Genomic DNA, 21,459 nt, shown 5'->3' on the forward strand with positions numbered 1-21,459 from the left:
AAGCATGCACTTCCTATAACCATGCTAGCATTACATACCAAATTGTATTCTTGCAAGAGTACTAATAGCAGCCAAAACATTTACATTGCTGAAAAGAGTAGTTATATGAAGTGCACGCGTAAGAGTGTGTATTCTCTACTCCTATACAATGTGGATGCGGTTTTGAGAATGATTACATTTACATCACCTCATGTTCTCCACCACCTAGTAAAGGGCCGCGCCATGGGTGAGTCTATTTTGTCAAGAACCAACCATAAAAGGTTATATGCCGCGAAAGACTCTCTGAAATCACTGAGAATTTTGCTCCAATATAAGAAGGTGGGCATATAGCCCATACCATATCGATATAGGTTATTGTCAAACAAGCATCCAGCTGTGATGACTGAGAGGTATCCGAACTCTGCGAACATTCTCAAGAAGGAAGATGCTTCTGGGTCTCCAACTCGAGGCATCCTAAATCCGGTTGTACTTGAAACACCTGAAGAATTGTTCGGTAAAAAAAACATCAGGCTCCCACGTTTGAGGAAGGCACATGGGTTGCTATGAACCTAGCAAACAAAGACTGGAGACGCGAATTCCGATTCAACAACAGCAGAATGCACAAAAGGAAATTAAGATAAATCTGCTAAGTCACTTCTACACCTAAATTCCTTTATAACGATATGAGACAAGCAAGGGCACAGAAACCCCCAAAGGACCACATCTGATCGAATCAAGACACAGTCATAGTAGCATGGTCTCACACTCTCACCTACTCCCTCCGTGCACAAATAAATGTACATGCAAGTTTTTCAAAATAAATCATAAAGTGGAGTAAAAAAATACATTGGAAACATGTATTTTTTCTTTAATTTTTTCACTTCGAATAAGCTAAATGTATGTAGAAAATAGAAGAATATGTGTTTAATATTATTGGATTTAATTTCCGTCCGATAAAAGAGAAGAAATTAAAGAGCATTGAGAAAATAAGAGTACACTTTTGTGGACAAAATTTAAAGCTAGATATCCACTTATTCAAGGATGGAGGGAGTACTCCGTAGTTCTGATGGAGACGGTCTAGATTGTAGACCCGATGGAAGCGGAGCGGACGACGACACCGGTGAACTGAACCAGGTTTTCGTTGCCGTTGCTGGTGAGAGGATTTCGATCGATCGCTTTCGCTTGTCAAATCGAACCCATGATCAGGCTTAAATGTGCCTTAGCCCGAGGCTTAAATCACCAAACCCATGATCGAGCTAGATTATCCACTTATTCAAGGATGGAGGGAGTACTCCGTAGTTTTGATGGAGACGGTCTAGATTATAGACCCGATGGAAGCGGATCGGATGACGACGCCGGTGAACTGAACAGGTTTTCGTTGCCGTTGTTGGTGAGAGGATTTCGATCGATCGCTTTCGCTTGTCAAACCGAACCCATGATCAGGCTTAAATCTGCCTTAGCCCGTCCTTGCTCGACTGGTATCCTCAGCGGAGTCCGAAACGCGAGCGAGTTGAACTTCCCATTGTTATTTCTGTCGGAGTCTGAGAGCGAGAGAGGCCGACGAAGCTTTTGGAGCACTGGGCCAGGTCGTGGCGCCAATGCCTGGGCCAACTCCTCCTACCATGCTACCTGTGGCTCAACTTAATTACAAGAGCCTAAGAAGTCAGCCTGATCTCCCTGTTCTGACCAAAATGATGAAGAAAATTTGCGACGACGAAGTTAGTTGAGATCATCAGATGCACTGTATGTAGGGTGTAGACAGAACACCGGCCGCACTTCCCCAGTTGCTTATTAAAGATGGTTTGCCCAAAGTTGCTGCACTGCACTCCAAGTAAGACTTAGAGTTTGTTCAGGTCACCGATTACGCCAGACCGGATTAATAATTAGAGCTCTCATTCTCCACTGAAGCATATAATTACTGGCTATGGCCTTATAGTTCAAATCATAAATAATATTCATGAAAAATAAGATAAACAACCACTAGTAGATAACAGGCCTTTTGTTCCGGGTGGTAAGGGCCTTTTGTCGCGGGCGGCCAGCCGCGACAACGGAGGCGCGACAAAAGGGTCCACCTTTTGTCGCGGGTCGCTTACGACCCGCGACATAAGGTCCACCACGTGGCAGGCGCGGGGCGCGCACGGCACAGGCCCTTTGTCGCGGGCGGTATTACCACCCGCGACAAAAGGCCCTCTACGTGGCGCGCGCACAACGCTGCTGCTTTAGGGTTTGAGGGGTGCAGCACCCCTCCCCCCCCCCGCCACCGACCGCCTGTTATTTCATTTTTTTCGTTCGAAAATAAAAGTTGCATATATTTGTACGCTACTAGAAGTTGTACACGTTCATTCAATATATATATATATATAGATCGATCAAACAAATGTTGGAAGCAAAAGTCAATTTCCCTTACATGTAGATTCCCCTTACATATATATATACATTTAGCTCACGATCGACAAGCGGTACTAACGACCGTCTATTTGGAGGTAGAGCATCTATTTGGACTAAACAAGCCTTTGTTGTTTAGTACTTCTTTAACCAAAAGTCCCGCCAGTTCCTCCGCAATTCCTAGTAGGTGTTCCTTTGGTTGGAGTCTGTCCCGCATGTAGTCGACCTATATACGAAAATGAGATGAGTATGACTATATCAATCTTGATAACGAAATATTGACGATAATAAATAAAGTTTGTGAGTGTTATTTCTTACGTTGAATTTATTTTTATTCTGCGTCTCAGTGGTTAACATGCGAATGGACTCGCAAACGTAGTATCCACATAGATTCGTCCCTTGTGGCTGCTGAGGGCACGGTACAGGAGTAAATGTTAACTTCTCTGCCCAGGTACCATCCTTACGATGTCTCTTGAAAGCGGTCCAAGCCCCGCCGGGCAAAAGAATGATTGAATGAGTGGATAATTAATTGATATCTCACGAAAGATATAGCGCGGCGATGAAGAAAATTACACTTGGAGCAACTTCTGCAAGTCGTGGAACCCGTCCACGCCTCTACTCAGTGGGTCTCTTACTTCAACTATTCCCTTATCAGGTTGAATGTCTAGTAGAATCCAGTGGAAGCTGCACATGTTATGTATATACGTCAGGAATTACACTTAACATCGAGTAAGAAAAATTGAATGTGCATAAAAGATCATTAAGACTCTCACTCGTAGTTGTAAGGAAACAATATTGAATCACAGAAATATTGCTCCCCCAAAAACCTTAGTAGGTTTCCCCCGTGTCTTGGGCATTATACTTTACCGTTTGAACATGTACTTTATCCGGGTCAACAAACCCAATATTGATAATATTATTACTTTTGCATTCACCGATCTTCGATCTGCATAATAGAGAACACATAAGATATAATGAGTATATGCAATGAAAACGAACATGAACTGAATCAAAATGAACTTATATGTAGTTAACAACTTACAAGCAATAGCAACTCATGAGAGATTTGTCGAGGGCTTCTAAATTGAATAACTGCCGTAGTTCATTCATCTCAATATGGATCTCCTCCTTTCGGTAGTAATATTCCCATGGTATAGTCGCCACGATGAACCTTATGTTCTCCTTGCATGCATCAAGGTACCACTGATGCAAATTCCGCATATGTGTTGGCAGTTTATGCAGCTGCTCTATGCTGACCAAGTCGGCCCCGTAGACAAATTTAGGAGCTATATCAGCAATGGGTAGTGCAGCATCTGCTGCAAGTAGCAATTCCTCCACGGTAACTGAACATGAAGCCGCTAGCCTTGCAGCTTCTTCCATATCGATACCACCATGTTCCTGGTACACCTTGGGAACATTAAGCACTTTGAGTGCTGGGATCGATTGTTTGGGCTGAGCACCGAGGAGGGGAACTTCCTTTCTCTTTTTGCCTTTTGTCGTTGGCTTGGCCTTGAGGGGTGCACTTGTTGCAGTTGACTTATTCTCAGCTGCACTTCCAGCTGATGATTTGCTCGTGCCAGCAATGTCCTTCTCCTTAGCCTTTTCAGCCTTCTTTTGGTCAATTACCTTCGCAAGAGTGCGTGTATAGTCATCCTTCTTCTCGTGTAACTCATACTGCGATGGTGTGTTCAGAAAACTAGTAACATATTCTATTTGCTTCTCTGTGTATGGCTCTGGCGCAGGAGGTTTTGGCTTATTAAAAAAATCATAATTGATTTTCTTAACAATGGCATCATTTTCCTCCGGGGTACGATCGTAAGGACGGGGGAGGAACCTTTGGTACTTTTGGGAGGGGCGACATCTTGCGGACAGGACTCTTGAAACGCTTCCGGCTGGGTGCATTCCGAGTCTTTTGGGCGGAGGCGGCGGCGCGTGGAGATGGACTACCGATGTCGTGGTCGACGTCGTACCCACGGGGTGATGGTGGCGACATGTGATCAGTAGGAGGAGGTGATGGTGGCCTGCGATCACCCGGAGGAGGTGATGGTGACCTCGCCGGGACGACCGGTACTAGGTGCTACCCAGCTCGGCAGCCTCGATGTTCTTCTTTTCCCGGAGAATGATTTCTCCCAAGCACCTCTCCGAGTGTAAGCCCCCCATCACCTCCAGGGATATCGAGCTCCAATGTCCCCCACGACGGGACAACCGAATCCACCCCGACACGAGCATAGCCAGCTGGAATCGGATTGCCATGCCATGTTGCCGGCTCACCTTCAGGTCCAAATGCCGGTAAGACATAGCCGACCGCCACCTTAACGAAACCTTCCCGAACACCTCATGGAGATCACAAGGTGTTTGCTCCTTGATTCCATCCAAGGGGTCGCCAGGACCGGCATCTATCATCATCCGTGTAGAAGGGGCCTCCGAGTCGGCCACGCTCGTTGTCTCGTCGCCGAGATATGTCGGCGGTATTATCCGGCGGGCGCTGTCCTTTTAGTTCATTTATCTCCCGCCGCTCGCCGCTGAAGCTCCCGCCGCTGCTGGTCAAGTCGGCGTTGGAACTCGGCCATCTGGTCATTCTCGCACCTCCAACTGGCGTTGTTTAGCTCTCGCTCGGCTTCTATAAGTCTCCGCGTCGGCCGGAAACCCAAGCGACCACGGAACACTAGGGCCGAAGCCTCTTGTTCGTCCTCCCTTCTCAGGATTACCGAGGACAAGCGTCGCAAGTCTTTCTCTCTATCGGGAGCAAACTTTAGTTTTCCCGCCTTTATTTCTGTCGTCACTTTAATCCATTCTTCCCTGGGTACCCTAACCCTGCTGTCACTTTCAACAATGTTCCCTGTCTTCATATCATACTCACAGCCATGCGCGAGGAACCAATTTCGAGCCCTAATGTCCCATCCTTCTCGCGTGGGTTCTAGAGTGATCTCATTCCGCTCCATCTCAGCCTCTTGTGCATCCCACTTAGGCATGGCTACTTCGTAGCCCCCTCGCCCCGTATGATGGTGATATTTCTTTTCGCTTGCATTCTTCTTGTTTTTCTTGGACAGGTTCACATCCTCCTCTGATTCTTTGTACTTCACAAATTCTTCCCAATTATGCTCCTGCTTCGCTAGGTAGTTCTCGAATAATGGAGGCTTCTTGTCTTTCTTATAATTTTTCCATAACCGGTTCTTATACGCTCGGAAAAGTTCCCCCATCTTCTTAAGAGCCCATTTCTTCACTAGCGCCCTCTGCTTGGCATTCTCAGAGTCCGATCCCAAATTTGGCAAAGTGAAATGTGACATGAGGTCGTCAGAAGTGTGTTCTTGTACCTATCGGCAACCTGATCTTCGGACACATTCTTGGTCTTGTTCCATTCTCTAACAGGTGATCGGGATATGATCTCTAACCACAACTCCGCACCGATTCTTAAATGTCACTCCGACACTCGCGGGTGCCACAGGTTGGCCTTCCGGTGATATAGCTTCAATGTTGAAGTGGTCTTTTTTTCCCAGCTTCTTTGCCGGGCCTCGTTTCTCCAACTTATCTTCGGAGGCCTAAGAGAATAAAAATCAGCTTAATTTATATACATAAGTACATATAGAATTCCATTAATGCCTCAACTGATCGTATACCTCGTCATTACCGGAGCCGTCGGCTTCTCCATCACCGGAGCCGCCGGCTTCTCCATGATCACCGGAGCCGCCGGCTTCTCCATGATCACCGGAGCCGCCGGCTTCTCCATCACCATCGCGGATTATGTTCTCGAAAATGGCTTCCTGTTCGAAGTCCCGTTCGAATGGATGATCCATTGTTTCTGCAAAAAATTAAATCGATAAGTACATGTTCTAACCCTAACCCTAATCAAACACTAAGTAAACCCTAACCCTAACCAGAGATGGGGTAGGCTCAAGGAGGGGAAGTCTCGGCGTGGAGCAGGGAGAAGAGGGCGCGTCAGGTAGAGGATCTCGACAATGCTCACGTGTTTGCGAGAGGGAGAGGGTGTCGGTGACGCGTGTTTGCGAGAGGGAGAGGGTCTCGGCGGCGATTGTTTGCGAGAGGGAGAGGGGTGTCGGCGCGTGTTTGCGAGACGGAGAGTGCGCGTGTTTGCGAGAGGGAGAGGGGTGTCGGCGCGTGTTTGCGAGAGGGAGAGGGCGCGTGTTTGCGAGAGGGGGAGGGTGTCGGCGACGGGTTTTTGCGAGGGGGGAGGGAGTCGACGTCAGTTGTTTGCGAGAGGGGTCTCGGCGGGTGTTTGCGAGAGGGGCGTCGACGGTTACAACAAAATTTAAACTACAAATTTTTTACAAAAAAAAATAAACTAACTTACAACAAAATACTTACAACAAAATTTGAACTACTAATTATCTAACTACAAAATTTGTACAACAAAATTTAAACTAACATACTAAAATGTCTATATACTAAAATACTTACAAAAAAAATTGAACTACTAATTATCTAACTACAAAATTGGTACAACAAAATTTAAACTAACATACGAAAATGTCTATATACTAAAATGTATAATGTCTAATTATCTAACTAAGTCTAATTATCTAACTAAAATGTCTAATTATCTAAGTAAGTCAAAAAAAATTTAAAAAAAAAGAGGGCCGGCCGGGGGCGCCGGCGCACACGGCGGTTTCTACCTGCGGAGGGGGCGCGGCGGCGGGGCCGGCACGAGCACAGGGCGGCGGCGGGGGGCGCGCGGCACGGCGAAAGATCGACGGCGCGGCACCGGCGGCCGGCGGCGCGCGCGGCGAGGGCGTGCGCGGCGAGGAGATCGACGGCGGGGCGCGCGGCACGTACGGCGGCAGATCGACGGCGCGGCACCTGCGGCCGGCGGCGCGCGCGGCAGAGGAGATCGACGGCGGCAGAGGGCGCGCGCGGCAGAGGGAGCTCGAGGAGGCCTACGGCGGCGACGGCGCGGCAGAGGAGATCGACGGCGGCAATGGCGGCACGGAAAATTCCGGCAGCCTGGCGGCGTGATTTTCGCTAAGTGCTGGCCTCCGGGTGTCGCGGGTGGGGGCTCCGCCCGCGGGGTTAGGTATTTATACCTAACCCCTTTTGTCGCGGGTCGAGCCACGACCCGCGATAGAGGCCCCTTTTATCGCGGGTCGTGCCACCACCCGCGATAAAGGGGTGTCTCTTATCGCGGGCCGTGGCTCGACCCGCGACAAAAGGGGGTGGGAGGAGGCGGCTGATCCGCGCCATGTGCATCCAACGGCTCCGGCCGTTTGAATCCAACGGCCTAGAGCCGTTGGACGCGGATCAGCCCCTGGAGCTGTTTTTTTCTGTTTTAAAAATAAACCCTGCTTTATCTATTTTAACTTAATAAAACTATTATTTCAATAACTTTTAAATGGTAACTCAAATAGAAAAGTTTTATATATGAAAATTGATCAGAAAAATCCAATGAACATGAATATGACATCCATATAACTATTTGCATCTCGCATCATATCAAACGTTTCACCGCTTCCACGTGCCTCGCCCCGCCGACGCCGGCGTGCGACGTGTAGCCACCGCTACCACGTGCCTCGCCCCGCCGACGCCGGCGTGCGACGTGTAGCCACCGCTTACACGTGCCATGCCCCGCGTGCGCTATATAGAGCGACGAGTGCGGGCGCAACCACACGTCTCCACCGCCTCCGCTCATTCATCTCCGGGATGTCTCCACGTCGTCGAGGGGCGTCCGGTTTCCGTGGCGTTCGAGTGCGTCCGAGCGGTAGGTTCACCGCCGAGATACGCGCCGGTGGCTTCCGCCTCACCCTCGGCACGTACAACACGCCGGAGGAGGCAGCGCGCGCTTACGACGCGGCGGCGTGGCGCTTTCGGCGGCCAGGGCACGACATGAACTTCCCGGATGTTGAATCGCTAGAGGAGGCGGAGTTCCTCGCGCCACTGCCGTGCCTCGTCGACGACGAGGACCGTCGCCGGCATCGCCGGTGCAGCGCAGATCGCCATCGCCGAGCGCGACGAGCGCGTTGATGCGCCAGTGGAGGGCGCAGTCCCCCGACGCGTTCTTTGCTAACCTTAGGGCACAACGCAGGTCCAACAGGCGCCACCGTCGGGCCGTCGCTGCCTTCGAGCTCGAGAACCCGAATACAACTTGGACCGAAATCGACCCTCGGTGGGATGACATTTGGACGGAGACAACCTCCGACGACGAGTAGAGACTAGACTAGTAATTTATCTATTTTATTGTAATTTCAATAAAGTCGTTGTCGGTTCTATTAGTTTAAATTTAGTTTATAAAGTCGTTGTCGGTTGTTTTTGTTCAATAAAGTGGTTGACACTGAAATTTATTACGATTGAACTGAAATTAAAGTACAGAGCTCAACTGAAAAATAAGATACATGGCCAGATTCGAATGTTGGAGCCATTCAATCATAGTCGTGCCTAGTCCTATAATAGTCGCCACTGTAGTCATCAAAGTCGCCGACGTCATCGTCGCTAGCATCGGGGTCGCGGTTGTCGAACCTCGGCGGATGACCGCGCGTGGGCTGGGATTGAGGGTAGCGCAGGCGGGGGCCACGATAGGCCATGACGCTCTGGAGAGTCCGGCCGCGCCACCACATCCGACGGCCGGCCTCGTTGAAGTTCGAAGGAGGCGGGCCGTCCTCCTCGTACTCGGCAACCGCCCTCTCACGCCGATTGATGAAGAAGCTGTCCCAAGTCGGGCTGTAGTCGGGATGCCACTGGGGATTCCTCCGCTGCTCAGGCGTGAGCTCGAAATAGTAGTGGTTCGTGATGGCCATCTCGCGTGGCACACCTACAGGGATAGGAGGGACCGGTACGCCTCCGACGCTCAGCAACCAGCCGATCGGGACGCGGTAGCCAGGAGGGCAGGGGTAGTTCGAGGCGCAAAGCGCCTCCGCCTCCCGGGGTGTTAGACATACGATGGAAGTCATGGGAGAGAGTGATGAGGTTTGCAGATATGAGTCCAAGCCTACATATATATAGTGGAAAAATGGCGGGAATGCGGGAAGAAAATAGGCGGGAACGAAGTGGCGCGCGAAACTTTCATCCCGGGTGGAGGCTCAAACCGGGACAAAAGACTGGGGGAGGCTTATCTAGGAGGGCCTTATCTGGGGGGATGATGCATCGAAGCGGACACCGCTGTTTTGGTTGGTGCTCTTTTTATCTTGGTCGATCGTGTAAAATGTATTCCCATTTATCTCGTACCCTTGGAATGTACATATGTTTGAAGATGGTAACCTGGCCAACAAGAACAGCTGCTCCACAACAGATGGGTCATTAATGAGATGTCTTTGCAACCAACTCGCCGAAGGTATTCATGTGTTGACGTGTAATCAAGGACTCGGGCTGGCCCGGCTTTATTTCTCGTAAAGCATTCTTATGTTTCTCGATGTACGGAGCCACCAAGATGGAATTGTATAGAACTGTGTAGTGTGCTTGATTGAAAGAAATCTTGTCCCTGCACACCATTGATTTCCTTCCTAGTGTGCCTTTTCCAGTCAGCCTCCCCTCATACCGAGATTCAGGAACACCAATCGGCTTAAGGTCGTGAAGAAAGTCAACACAAAACTCAATGACCTCCTCGGCTCCGTAGCCCTTTGAGATACTTCCTTCCGGCCTAGCTCGGTTATGAACATATTTCTTTAAGACTCCCATGAACCTCTCGAAGGGGAACATATTGTGTAGAAATACAGGACCGAGAATTCTAATCTCTTCAACTAGGTGAACGAGGAGGTGCGTCATAATATTGAAGAAGGATGGTGGGAACAACAACTCGAAGCCGACAAGACATTGGACCACATCTTCCCGTAATCCCGACAAAGTTTCGGATCAATTACCTTCCGAGAAATTGCGTTGAGGAATGCACATATCTTCACAATGGCTAGTCGAACATTTTCTCGGTAGAAGTCCCCTCAATGCAATCGGAAGCAATTGTGTCATAAGCACGTGACAGCTCATGGGACTTCAGGTTCTGGAATTTTTTCTCCTTCATATTTACTATCCCCTTTATATTCGACGAGAAACCAGACGGAACCTTGATACTGAATAGGGCTTCAAAAAAGATCTCCTTCTCATGTTTGGTAAGAGCGTAGCTGGCAGGCCCTACAAACTGCCCTGGGATGATTGCCGTTTCGTCCTTTATGAAGTTCCCGGTCCTCCCGTGCTTCGGTGTATCTTTTGTCTTTCCATACACGCCCGTGAAAACCTAGAATATTCACACAAAGATTCTTGGTCAGGTGCATCACGTCGATTGCAGAGCGGACTTCCAGGACTTTCCAATATTCTAGCTCCCAAAAAATAGATTTCTTCTTCCACATGGGCGCGTGTCCGTCATCGTCTTTCGGAACAGGTCGACCGCTCGGACCCTTTCCAAAGATAACATTTAAATCCTTGACCATGTCAAATATATCAGCACCACTACGGGGACAGGCTTCGGACGGCGGTCCGCCTCGCCATCGAAATGCTTGCCTTTTTTCCTTAAGGGATGCTTGCGCGGAAGGAAACGACGATTGAACGGGTACACAACTTTTCTCGCTTTTTCCCAAATATTTACTTTCAGCCTCATCTAAACAGTGTGTGCATGCATTGTATCCTTTGTTCGTCTGTCCTGAAATGTTACTGAGAGCGGGCCAATCATTGATGTTTACGAATAGCAACGCTCGTAGGTCAAATTCTTGCTCCGTGTGCTCATCCCACACACGTACACCTGGTTTGGCCCACAACTCCAAAAGTTCATCGACTAATGGCCTTAGGTACACATCAATGTCGTTGCCCGGTTGCTTTGGGCCTTGGATAAGCACTGGCATCATAATGAACTTCCTCTTCATGCACAACCAAGGAGGAAGGTTGTAGATACATAGAGTCACGGGCCAGGTGCTGTGATCGCAGCTCTGCTCCCAAAAGGATTCATGCCATCTGTACTTAGACCAAAGTATAAGTTCCTTGCCTCACCTGCAAAATCCGGGAACTCTCTCCCGATGTTTCTCCACTGCCGACCATCAGCGGGGTGCCTCAACATCGCGTCTTTCTTACGTTCTTCCATATGCCATCGCAACAACTTGGCATGCTCTTTGTTTCTGAACAAACGTTTCAACCGTGGTATTATTGGAGCATACCACATCACCTTCGCAGGAACCCTCTTCCTGGGTGGCTCTCCCTCAACATCACCAGGGTCATCTTTTCTGATCTTATACCGCAATGCACCACATATCGGACATTTATTCAAATTCTCGTACTTCTCACCGCGGTAGAGGATACAGATCATTAATGCATGCATGTATCTTCCGCACATCTAATCCTAGAGGGCAGACAAGCTTCTTTGCTTCATATGTACTCGACGGGCAATTCATTATTTCTTGGAAACAGCTTCTTTAATATTATCATCAATTTGTCAAATCCCGAGTCAGTCACACCGACCTCTGCCTTCCATTTCAGCAATTCCAATATGCTACCCAGCTTTCTCTGCCCATCTTCACAACCTGGGTACAACAATTTGTGGTGGTCCTCTAACATCTTGTCGAACCGCAACCTCTCCTTATCCGTGCCACGCCTCTTCTTGCATCGAAATGGCCCGACGAAGATCATCATCAACAGGATCATCCGATGCCTCGTTCTTCACCTCCTTCTTCTTCATTGTCGTCCATTGCGGTATCAAAGCATTCAGAGAACATAGATCGGTACTGGTCATCATTATCTTCTTCCTCATCGCCGTCTTCCATCATAACCCCTTCTTCTCCGTGCTTGGTCCAAACATTATAGCTGGACATGAATCCAAACCGAAGCAGGTGGCTCTTAATGTCTCTTGAGCAAGAGTAATCCTTCTCGTTCTTACATTTTAGACATGGACAGCACATAAAACCTTGGTTCGACTTGTTGGCCTCGGCCACAAGCAGGAAAGAATTCACGCCCTCTCTGAAAGCGGGAGCACATCGGTTACCGTACATCCATGGATGACTCATCTGCATCATAAGTACAATTATATATGTATCAGATGCAATCACCTTGCTAAAATTAGTATTGTACGGACTATGCATATATATATAGTCGAGAAAATAGTTGCTAACCTTTTAGGATCAAAAAGAGGAGAAATCTTATCAAATAAAACCAAGTGGCATCCCTCTCACAAGCATTCCATCAAACACCTCTTGTGCACATGTAGAAAAAATGAGCTAGCATACACCTCCACCTTCACCACCAAGGAAAAAATGAGGTGGGGGGTGGCTGGCTGCTTCTATATATATAGGCATGGCCCTTTTGTCGCGAGCCGTATTACGACCCGCGACAAAAGGGGTGCCGACAGGAGGCGCCAGCCCTCAGACCCCTTTTGTCGCGGGTCGAGATACGGCCCGCGACAAAAGGCCCTGCCCGCTCCACATGGTTTCGGGGCGACGTGACCAGGCCATTTGTCGCGGGTGCAGGCGCGCCCGCGACAAAAGGCTCCCACGGAAGCCCTGTTTTCCACTAGTGAACATCGAGTTTCAAGTTCAAATCCTAGGGGATACACAAAATGGTTGCATTAAAACCATAGTGATCACAATTTGGAGACACAATATCTTTTATCAAGTTTTATAGAGGTATTTTTTTCATCATCATGTTTGAAGGTGTTTCGTCATAATTCAAACATTATTAACCGAGTTCGATACATTTATTAGATTGCAAAAGTGTTTAAATTATATACCTAATTTAATTTACTTAATTTGGTTTCACAACCGTTGTCGCTAAATGCACAAAGGACGGTCATATATCAAGATCGCGGCGAAAAGTGCAAAGACACCATGTAGGTCGAGAAACCATTTCATGCGCGACCAATGTCTCTAAACCCTAAGAAAATAGTGAATGCTTCATTTCCTTCCGGAAAAGTAAATTTTTTTTTGACAGATCACCGGGGAGAACAAATCGCTCCCGCCTGAATTTACCATTTCATCAAAGATCGGGTGGAACCCCGTTGAGTTTTACATTAGCAACAAGAGGAGGGGAGCAAAACGCCCAACGCAAGGGGACGAGCTCAAAAAAAAAAACGGAAAAAAACAAGGAGAAGCTAGGGTCGTTCAGGGACAAGGTAGGTTAGCCAGAGATCGACATCCACACGCACATCGGAGGGGAGGCGGGCTCGCCAGAGGGAGGCGTCATCCCTGCAGCTCTTGAGCAGGAGTCACAGGGAGGGCGCGAGCCCGTTAAACACCACCCCATTTGCATGTACGATTTTTCTAACCATTTTAGAGAACCACACTTTATTGACATAAGACAAACCCACAACTTAAAGCATGCACTTCCTATAACCATGCTAGCATTACATACCAAATTGTATTCTTGCAAGAGTACTAATAGCAGCCAAAACATTTACATTGCTGAAAAGAGTAGTTATATGAAGTGCGTGCGTAAGAGTGTGTATTCTCTACTCCTATACAATGTGGATGCGGTTTTGAGAATGATTACATTTACATCACCTCATGTTCTCCACCACCTAGTAAAGGGCCGCGCCATGGGTGAGTCTATTTTGTCAAGAACCAACCATAAAAGGTTATATGCCGCGAAAGACTCTCCGAAATTACTGAGAATTTTGCTCCAACATAAGAAGGTGGGCATATAGCCCATTCCATATCGATATAGGTTATTGTCAAACAAGCATCCAGCTGTGATGACTGAGAGGTATCCGAACTCTGCGAACATTCTCAAGAAGGAAGATGCTTCTGGGTCTCCAACTCGAGGCATCCTAAATCCGGTTGTGCTTGAACACCTGAAGAGTTGTTTGATAAAAAAAATCAGGCTCCCACGTTTGAGAAAGGCACATGGGTTGCTATGAACCTAGCAAAAAAAGATTGAAGAGATGGCTGTACAAAGGGGAGACGTTTCGGCGGTCGCCAGAGACGCGAATTCCGATTCAGCAACAGCAGAATGCACAAAAGGAAATAAAGATAAATCTGCTAAGTCACTTTCTACACGTAAATTCCTTTATAACAATATACTGCATGAGACAAGCAAGGGCCCAGGAATCCCCAAAAGACGATATCTGATCGAATATAATCAAGACGCATAGTCATAGTAGCATGGTCTCACCTAGTTCTGAATTCTGATGGAGGGACAAAAGGCGCGCGCGGTCTAGATATTGTAGACCCGGAGGAAGCGGCCTACAAATTAAGCGGGACGACGACGCTGGTGAACTGAGCTGGGTTTTCGTTGTCGTCGTTGGTGAGGGATTTCGATCGATCGCTTTCGCTTGTCAAACCGAACCCATGATCAGGCTTAAATCTGCCCCGACTCGCAGTCTATAATACCGTTTCAGCGTCGCCTAGTCCGAAACGCGACCGAAGCTGAATTTCTATCGGATTCTGAGAGCGAAAGAGGTCTTTGGGAGCACTGGGCCGGGACGTGGCGCCAGGGCCTGGGACAACTCATCCTACCATGCTATTGCTACCGGTGGCTCAACTTAATTGCAAGAGCCTAAGAAGTCAGCCTGATCTCCCTGTTCTGACCAAAATGATGAAGAAAATTTGACGACGACCAAGTTAGTTTTGATCATCAGATGCACTGTATGTAGGGTGTAGACAGAACACCGGCCGCACTTTCCCAGTTGCTTATTAAAGATGATTTGCCCAAAGTTGCTGCACTGCACTCCAAGTAAGACTTAGAGTTTGTTCAGGTCACCGATTACGCCAGACCGGATTAATAATTAGAGCTCTCATTCTCCACTGAAGCATATATATTCTTCTGCACATTTTTTATTCGAGCAGAACCGTGAGAGTGGTTGCAGTCGCCTTAGTTGATCTTTGGATTTCCGGCCGTACCTGTCAATTAACTATTCTATCCATCCAAAGTCAGAAGAGATTTCTAATTTGGAAATTTACAAGTCAAGGGATGAGTTCCAATTATATAGAGCAAAAACGCACATAAGGCCGGGCAAGAATAAGTTCAGACGGCAAAACAATAGAAAGGACGGCAGACATGACATAAAACACTGAATTGCTCTCATTTGAATTGCTTAATTAGAACATGTTGACTAGCTTAGTCACTAGCTAGAGCAAGCTACGGAAATGGTTAACCTTAGTTATCAGGAATGAGAAATTTCAAGGAGGATCAAATAACTTAGGAGCTACGGAATGTGTGTCAGACACATCAACTGCGAAGGACGGGGTTGATCAAATTTAAAGTCTAATCTAAGGAACTTGATCCTTGACTGCTATGGATATGATTAGTACAGCCAATTCCAATCAGAACTGTACTTGAGGCTAGGTACTACTAGTACGAAGTACTTAATTAGTAGTACAGAACTACAGATAAATAAGGGATTATACTACACACTAGTCGCTCTCAGTTCGCGCATGAGTACTGCGGTCAGCAGATTTCACTCCGGGTGAACTCCAAACTCATCCAACCACCCCCAAAGTACTCCATTTGTCCAAGTCAACTCCTCGGAGCTGCTCTGAATATCTATCTCAACGAGAGGTAGTAGCATGTCAACTCCTACAAAAAGTCGCATCACCCATTAATCTACCCATCACAAACCACCAAAGTCCAAAGGAACGAGCAGAATGATTGCGAGACTTGCGCAAAGAGACTTATTCTCAGCATATAGAAATGCTACTCGCAGTACACTATGATCACTAGCATCATTCTCCAACTAGCTTACTTAATTGTACTACCATAGATGGATGGATCCTATAAATACCTCGTCGTCGTCTCCTCTTGCCTGATAGCACAGTAGCACGACACGAAGAAGAAAGAGCTCGCCTCGTGGTAGCTGCACATTTTCTCTCTGGGCGCGCGGCGACGAGACGATCGACCATGAAGAGGCTGCAGCTGAGCTTTGGCGACGAGCCGGAGGTGGACGGCGCCGTTATCGCCCAGGAGGTGATGCTGTTGCTCGCCGCGGCGGGTGGCGAGCCCATGCACCAGCACCAGCGGCCGCGCGCGTTCGAGTGCAAGACGTGCAACCGCCAGTTCTCGTCGTTCCAGGCGCTCGGCGGCCACCGCGCCAGCCACAAGCGGCCGCGGGGCGGCGACCAGAGCGCGCCCGCACGGACGCCGCCGCCACCGAGGAGGCACGGGTGCGCGGTGTGCGGCGTGGAGTTCGCGCTCGGGCAGGCGCTGGGCGGGCACATGAGGCGCCACCGAGCCGCGGGCGCCGACGAGGAGGATGACGCCGCTCGCGTGCCGGTGATCGCCGAGCGGGAGACCGGCGAGACGAGGGGGCTGATGCTGCTGGGCTTTGACCTGAACGCTACACCCTCCGATGGGACGGCGCAAGCTCTGGACCTGTGGGCATGAACCTGCTTGTTTCTTCCTGAAGTAGCTTCCTATACTCTTTAACCTAGGGATCGGGGATTTCTTCTGCCTTCTGTTGTAAAATATCGTTGGAGTACTGCTGATTGATTGATATGTTTTTTTTTATTTGGAAATATACAGCAAGATCTTCCTGAGTAAGCGAGTGACTGAGTTTAATTTCTAGACCAGCTTTGCTTTTTTGCTCAATGATCGACTAAATACTAGAGATTTGTTCGTCAGGAAAATTGGAAAGTGTCCAAGGCGCGTTCTTTGCCCAACCAGAACATATGAAGACAGATTGCATCTCTTCTTTTCCTGTAACTCCAGCCATTGAGTGTGGAATTATTTACAAATTGATTGGTCTCTAGGCACTGATATTCAGTCAGCTGTGGCAGCAGCTCGGAGAGACTTCGGCAAACCCTCCTTTATGAAAGTGATGATTTTATCTTGTTGGAATATATGGAAGCAAGGCAATTGGAAAATATTTCAGGTGAATGTCCCACTTTTGCAGAGTCGAGATGTAATTTTATTCATGACATTACTCTTCTTGTTCATAGGATTAAAGCTAAGTACAGATGGATAGCTAGCCTACACTAATCTTTTGTAAAGGTAAGTAGGTAAGCTTAAAGGTTCTTTCTGTATATATGGTGTATGTACTTGGGTAAGATGTGAATAAAATCTAACTGTGGGGCTTTTGCCTCAGTCAATGGTTAAAAAAACTGTCACGAAAAAAAAACAAGCACACATCAAACATTGCTGTATAGTACCAATGCAGATGCGTGTGCTCAAGCTCGCTGTCGCCCCTACCTAAGGGCATGACCAATGCATAGCTCTAGGGATGTTGCTTCGCAACTTTATCTTGGTTCGGGTGGTCCAAATTAGGTTCGGATAAGGAGGCAGCCTCTTCAGCAGGAGGCAGCCTCTTCAGCTATAAAGTGAAAACTGAGTGGAAATGTGAGAGAGAAAGAGAAAAACCAAATTAACTTTTTAAGAGAAAGACATATTAATGGGACCATAATATGGCATGCATATGTCAAAAGTTTATCCAAACCTAGTTGAACAACTGCCTCCATTGCTCATGCCCTAATGTAATGCATGTTGGTCCAAAGGGTTATTTGCCATTGTCGAGAGCATGTTCAGCAGACTTCTGCCTACCTTATATAATGCACAGGAATCGTTCTTGTGTCGAAAGTCATAGCATATATGTCAAAAAAGAATATCATCATTGAGCAGATATTATGCCGTAGAATATCAGTTCGTTCCATCTACCTGCTAAGCAACCAGCAACCCGGCTAATATAAAGAGCATAGGAGATAAAGTGAAATAGGCAGCAAATTCAACTTTATATGTCCAAGTGGTAACCTCCAAAGTCCACAACACCAACCCAGCTACCCACACAGTATACGCGCTAATCGTGATCACTTATCAACATCAGAGTTAGTCTCCACCGATACAGCAAGGAATTGTTCTGACTTAAACACACACTTGTCCGAATCCTAACAGCAGCAATAATAACTTAAAATAATGCATGAAGAAAGAGGCCGAAAAAGAATTAAATGCCATAAAAATTACAGGCACCAGGTCACCACTATCTTATCCTCGTGGCGACAACAGTTCAAGATCCGCAGCATGCCGACTTCTGTGCCGCCTCTGCATCAGCTCCACCCTCGTTGATCTTGATAGTCCCTCCCCCCTGAAACCAAGAGAAAACTGTAAGGCACCATGCAATATAATGTACAAAGATGTGAAACCTACGAAAAGGGTCAACATACCTCAGGCTTTGAATCAGCCTCTGAGAGTCTCTGTTTGATATCCCTCGCTATAGAAAAGAAAACCTGTTCAACATTCAGGTTTGTCTTCGCACTCTGCAGGAGCAAATATACAAAAATAAATATATCAATTATGCACTGGAAACGAATGCGTAGGAAGATGTCATCTAAGTCATCAAAGAAAAAATTACAATTATGCTACAAAGAAGAAATGCAATAGCAGAAGTTGTGACTTCTCACTAACCGTTTCAAAAAACTGGATCCCATATTCATCAGCAAGGGCTTGACCCTTTGAAGTGGGAACAGCCTGCATGAAGGAAGGCAATTGAGCAGTTAAGAGAGATACAAGTTAATCCAAAATAAAGTTTGGGATGAACATTGTGATTCTAAGTCTACAATGCTGAACATTTTTTTTCTTTTTTGTTTGCATTCTGGGCTTCTGGCATGATATATGGATTGTTAAATGATACTCTAAAGTCTAAATGCATAAGAGTAACATCTCCACAGCCTGACTATTATTCAGTGAAGATATGTTTACTGCACTGGACATGAAAATAGACTCAATGCAACATCAAGTCAAGTCGAAACAGCTACAGAACAACCATGCATAGAAAATAAGTCATAATGGAAGAGCATACCCTTTTGCTTTCATCCATATCTGCTTTGTTCCCTATCAAAATTTTGTTTACATTATCTGAGGCATGCTGTTCAATGTTCTTGATCCAATTTCTTATGTCTGCAAGACAGTGACAATGGAAATGATCAGAACAAGCACAATATTGAAAAGATCAACCGAAGCACAAAGGTCCATACTATTGAAAGATGACTCATCGGTGACATCATATACAAGCAAAATGCCCATTGCTCCTCTGTAGTAGGCTGCAAAGAAGAATCGGACATTTGAGAAACTCCATCCATACGATCAAGAGAAGTCTAGAAACGCTCCTGCTTTGCTCATAGTATGCAACCATACCGGTAGTTATAGTTCGGAAACGTTCCTGGCCAGCAGTATCCCAGATCTGCAACTTAATCCGCTTGCCATCCAACTCCACAGTCCTTATCTTGAAGTCGATACTATTTTAAGAATCCAACAAGCATGGTTTACAAGTTGAGATAAGCATTCCCATGCAGAATAATAATTTCAGAAACATATATTCTTTGGTTTCTACAGTACATACCCAATAGTGGTGATGAAGCTAGTGGTGAAGGAGCCATCTGAGAACCGTAAGAGCAGACAACTTTTCCCAACACCTGCATATAAAAGTTGGAAAATGAGCAGTTATGGATCAACATGCAAAGCAGTAAACGTAAAATAAGAGAAATACTATATAAAGCTAAGTATCGGTAAGGCCACATAAAAAAGAAGAGCATAAATCACCACAACATACAAATACGGTAAGGCCACAAACAGGGATAAAGCTAGGGTCTGTTAACCCTGATTTGGTTACTAATAGCTTTATTTAAGGGGAAAGGAAACTAAGATTTCTTTTCCTACTTGTATAACTTAAACCAACCATGGGATTTTGTTAACACGGAACAAGGGCGTGTTCCTGACTTCATGTGACAACCATATGATCAATGTAACTAACTACGTATTGCAAGCAGGAACAAGCTTCTCTTGCAGAACACACACTACTAATCCAATAAAACAAAAGAGGTTAGATGCTCTCTCGCCCGTTAAAATTTCACACAGACATCTCCGCAAACTGGTCTAAGGCGCCTGATCCCAGCCGGCACATCAACTCAAAACGCACGCCAAAGTCGGCTTTGGGATTTTGTTAACAGCAGGACAGGCAGGCCGCAGGCACAGGAACAAGAGCTTGCCCCTGAGTCCATGTGACGATCAATGTAACTAACTATATTCCCACTTCGATTTCTGCATCACTTCAGCCATTAGATGAATACTACCGCTTGCGCATTGCAAGCAGGAACAAGTTTCTCCTCCTACAGTTAGAAGTTAGATTCAATCAACGGGTTCGAATTTCACGCGGCCATCTCCGCGAGCTGATCTAGGGCGCCAGATCCCAAACGGCACAACAAATCAAGCCGCACACCATACTGGGCCCTAGAGCCACCAGATCTCGCGCGGATCGAGGGGGGCAGGGGCAGGGACTCACCGCTGTCGCCGATGAGGAGGAGCTTGATGAGGTAGTCGTAGTCGGCCCGAGCCCTAGCCGGCGGCGCCGCCATCGCGGCCTCCTATCTCCTGATGAAGGCCTAAAACCGCAACGAGATTAGATCAATGTATGTAGACGGAAACCGAACGGCGCGCGCGGGGGGTGAATGGCGGGGCGAACGGACCGAGCGGAGGGGGCAAGGCGTCGGTCGCTGGCGTGCGTGCGTGCGAGCTCCGATGCGGTGGCGGCGGCGGCGTCGGCGATCGCGCGATCGATCTCTGTCTCCCCTCGCGAGCGGCGAGCGAAGGCGGTGCGTGGGCGAGGCCGGAGAGGAGAGGAGAGGGAGCAGGCTGGGTTGGGTTGGGTTTTCTGGGTGCGTGGTGGTGGACCCGGTCCACCTCTGGATTTTCTTCACAGTCCAGGTGCGATACGTACGGGCTGCGGCCTTATACCATTTGGGCCGAATGAGCTAGCCTAATGGCGTTCTTCATTCGGAGTATTGGGCTTAGTTCAAAGGAACTTTAGCTAGGGTCTGTTCGGTTCTGGAACTAGCTGGCCGCACCTGGAACTGATTCTAGTGTTCGGTTTTGCACTGGAATGGAACGCACTCATTCCTCAGCAGGGAATATTCCCACGAGATACGGAATACACCCATCCCTCCAATTCGGCCGGACGAGGTGGAACCGGTCGCTCTTAGCGCTAATTCCTCTCTCTCCCCTGGCATAACCTCTCTCTCTCGTCTTCCTCTCCACCCCACCCCCGATTTGCTCTCCTCCAGGAGGCGAGGACCGGCGACGGCGGCCATGGCCGGGCCAGGCACAGCACGGCCAGGGGCAGCGGCGGCCACGGCCGGCCAGGCGTAGCCCTCCTCCCTGCTCCTCCGTGCTCGCGGCCAGGGGCGGCGGCGGCCACGGCCGGGCCAGGCGCAGCCCTCCTCACGGCTCCTCCGTGCTCGTGGCCAGGGGCGGCGGCGGCCAGAGGCG

General features: G+C 47.9%; 2 protein-coding genes across 2 annotated transcripts; one reads left to right on the forward strand and one right to left on the reverse strand.

Annotated features, from left to right (window-relative positions):
- Nucleotides 1–16,110: 16,110 nt before the first annotated feature.
- Nucleotides 16,111–16,593, forward strand: LOC124681001 (zinc finger protein ZAT12-like). Its single transcript, XM_047216007.1, has one exon. It carries the CDS (start codon nt 16,111–16,113, stop codon nt 16,591–16,593), a length of 483 nt encoding a protein of 160 aa, XP_047071963.1.
- A 1,311-nt stretch (nt 16,594–17,904) lies between these two features.
- LOC124680982 (ras-related protein RABE1c-like) lies at nt 17,905–20,678 on the reverse strand. Its single transcript, XM_047215991.1, has 9 exons — nt 20,661–20,678; nt 20,477–20,576; nt 19,538–19,610; nt 19,333–19,433; nt 19,173–19,238; nt 18,998–19,095; nt 18,604–18,666; nt 18,363–18,455; nt 17,905–18,283 (listed from the first exon to the last, which is right to left on the reverse strand). Exons 2-9 carry the CDS (start codon nt 20,547–20,549, stop codon nt 18,206–18,208), a joined length of 645 nt encoding a protein of 214 aa, XP_047071947.1. The 5' UTR covers nt 20,550–20,576; nt 20,661–20,678; the 3' UTR covers nt 17,905–18,205.
- Nucleotides 20,679–21,459: the final 781 nt, after the last annotated feature.

Source organism: Lolium rigidum, unplaced genomic scaffold (genome assembly GCF_022539505.1).
Source record: "Lolium rigidum isolate FL_2022 unplaced genomic scaffold, APGP_CSIRO_Lrig_0.1 contig_32528_1, whole genome shotgun sequence".
Lineage (NCBI taxonomy): Eukaryota > Viridiplantae > Streptophyta > Magnoliopsida > Poales > Poaceae > Lolium > Lolium rigidum.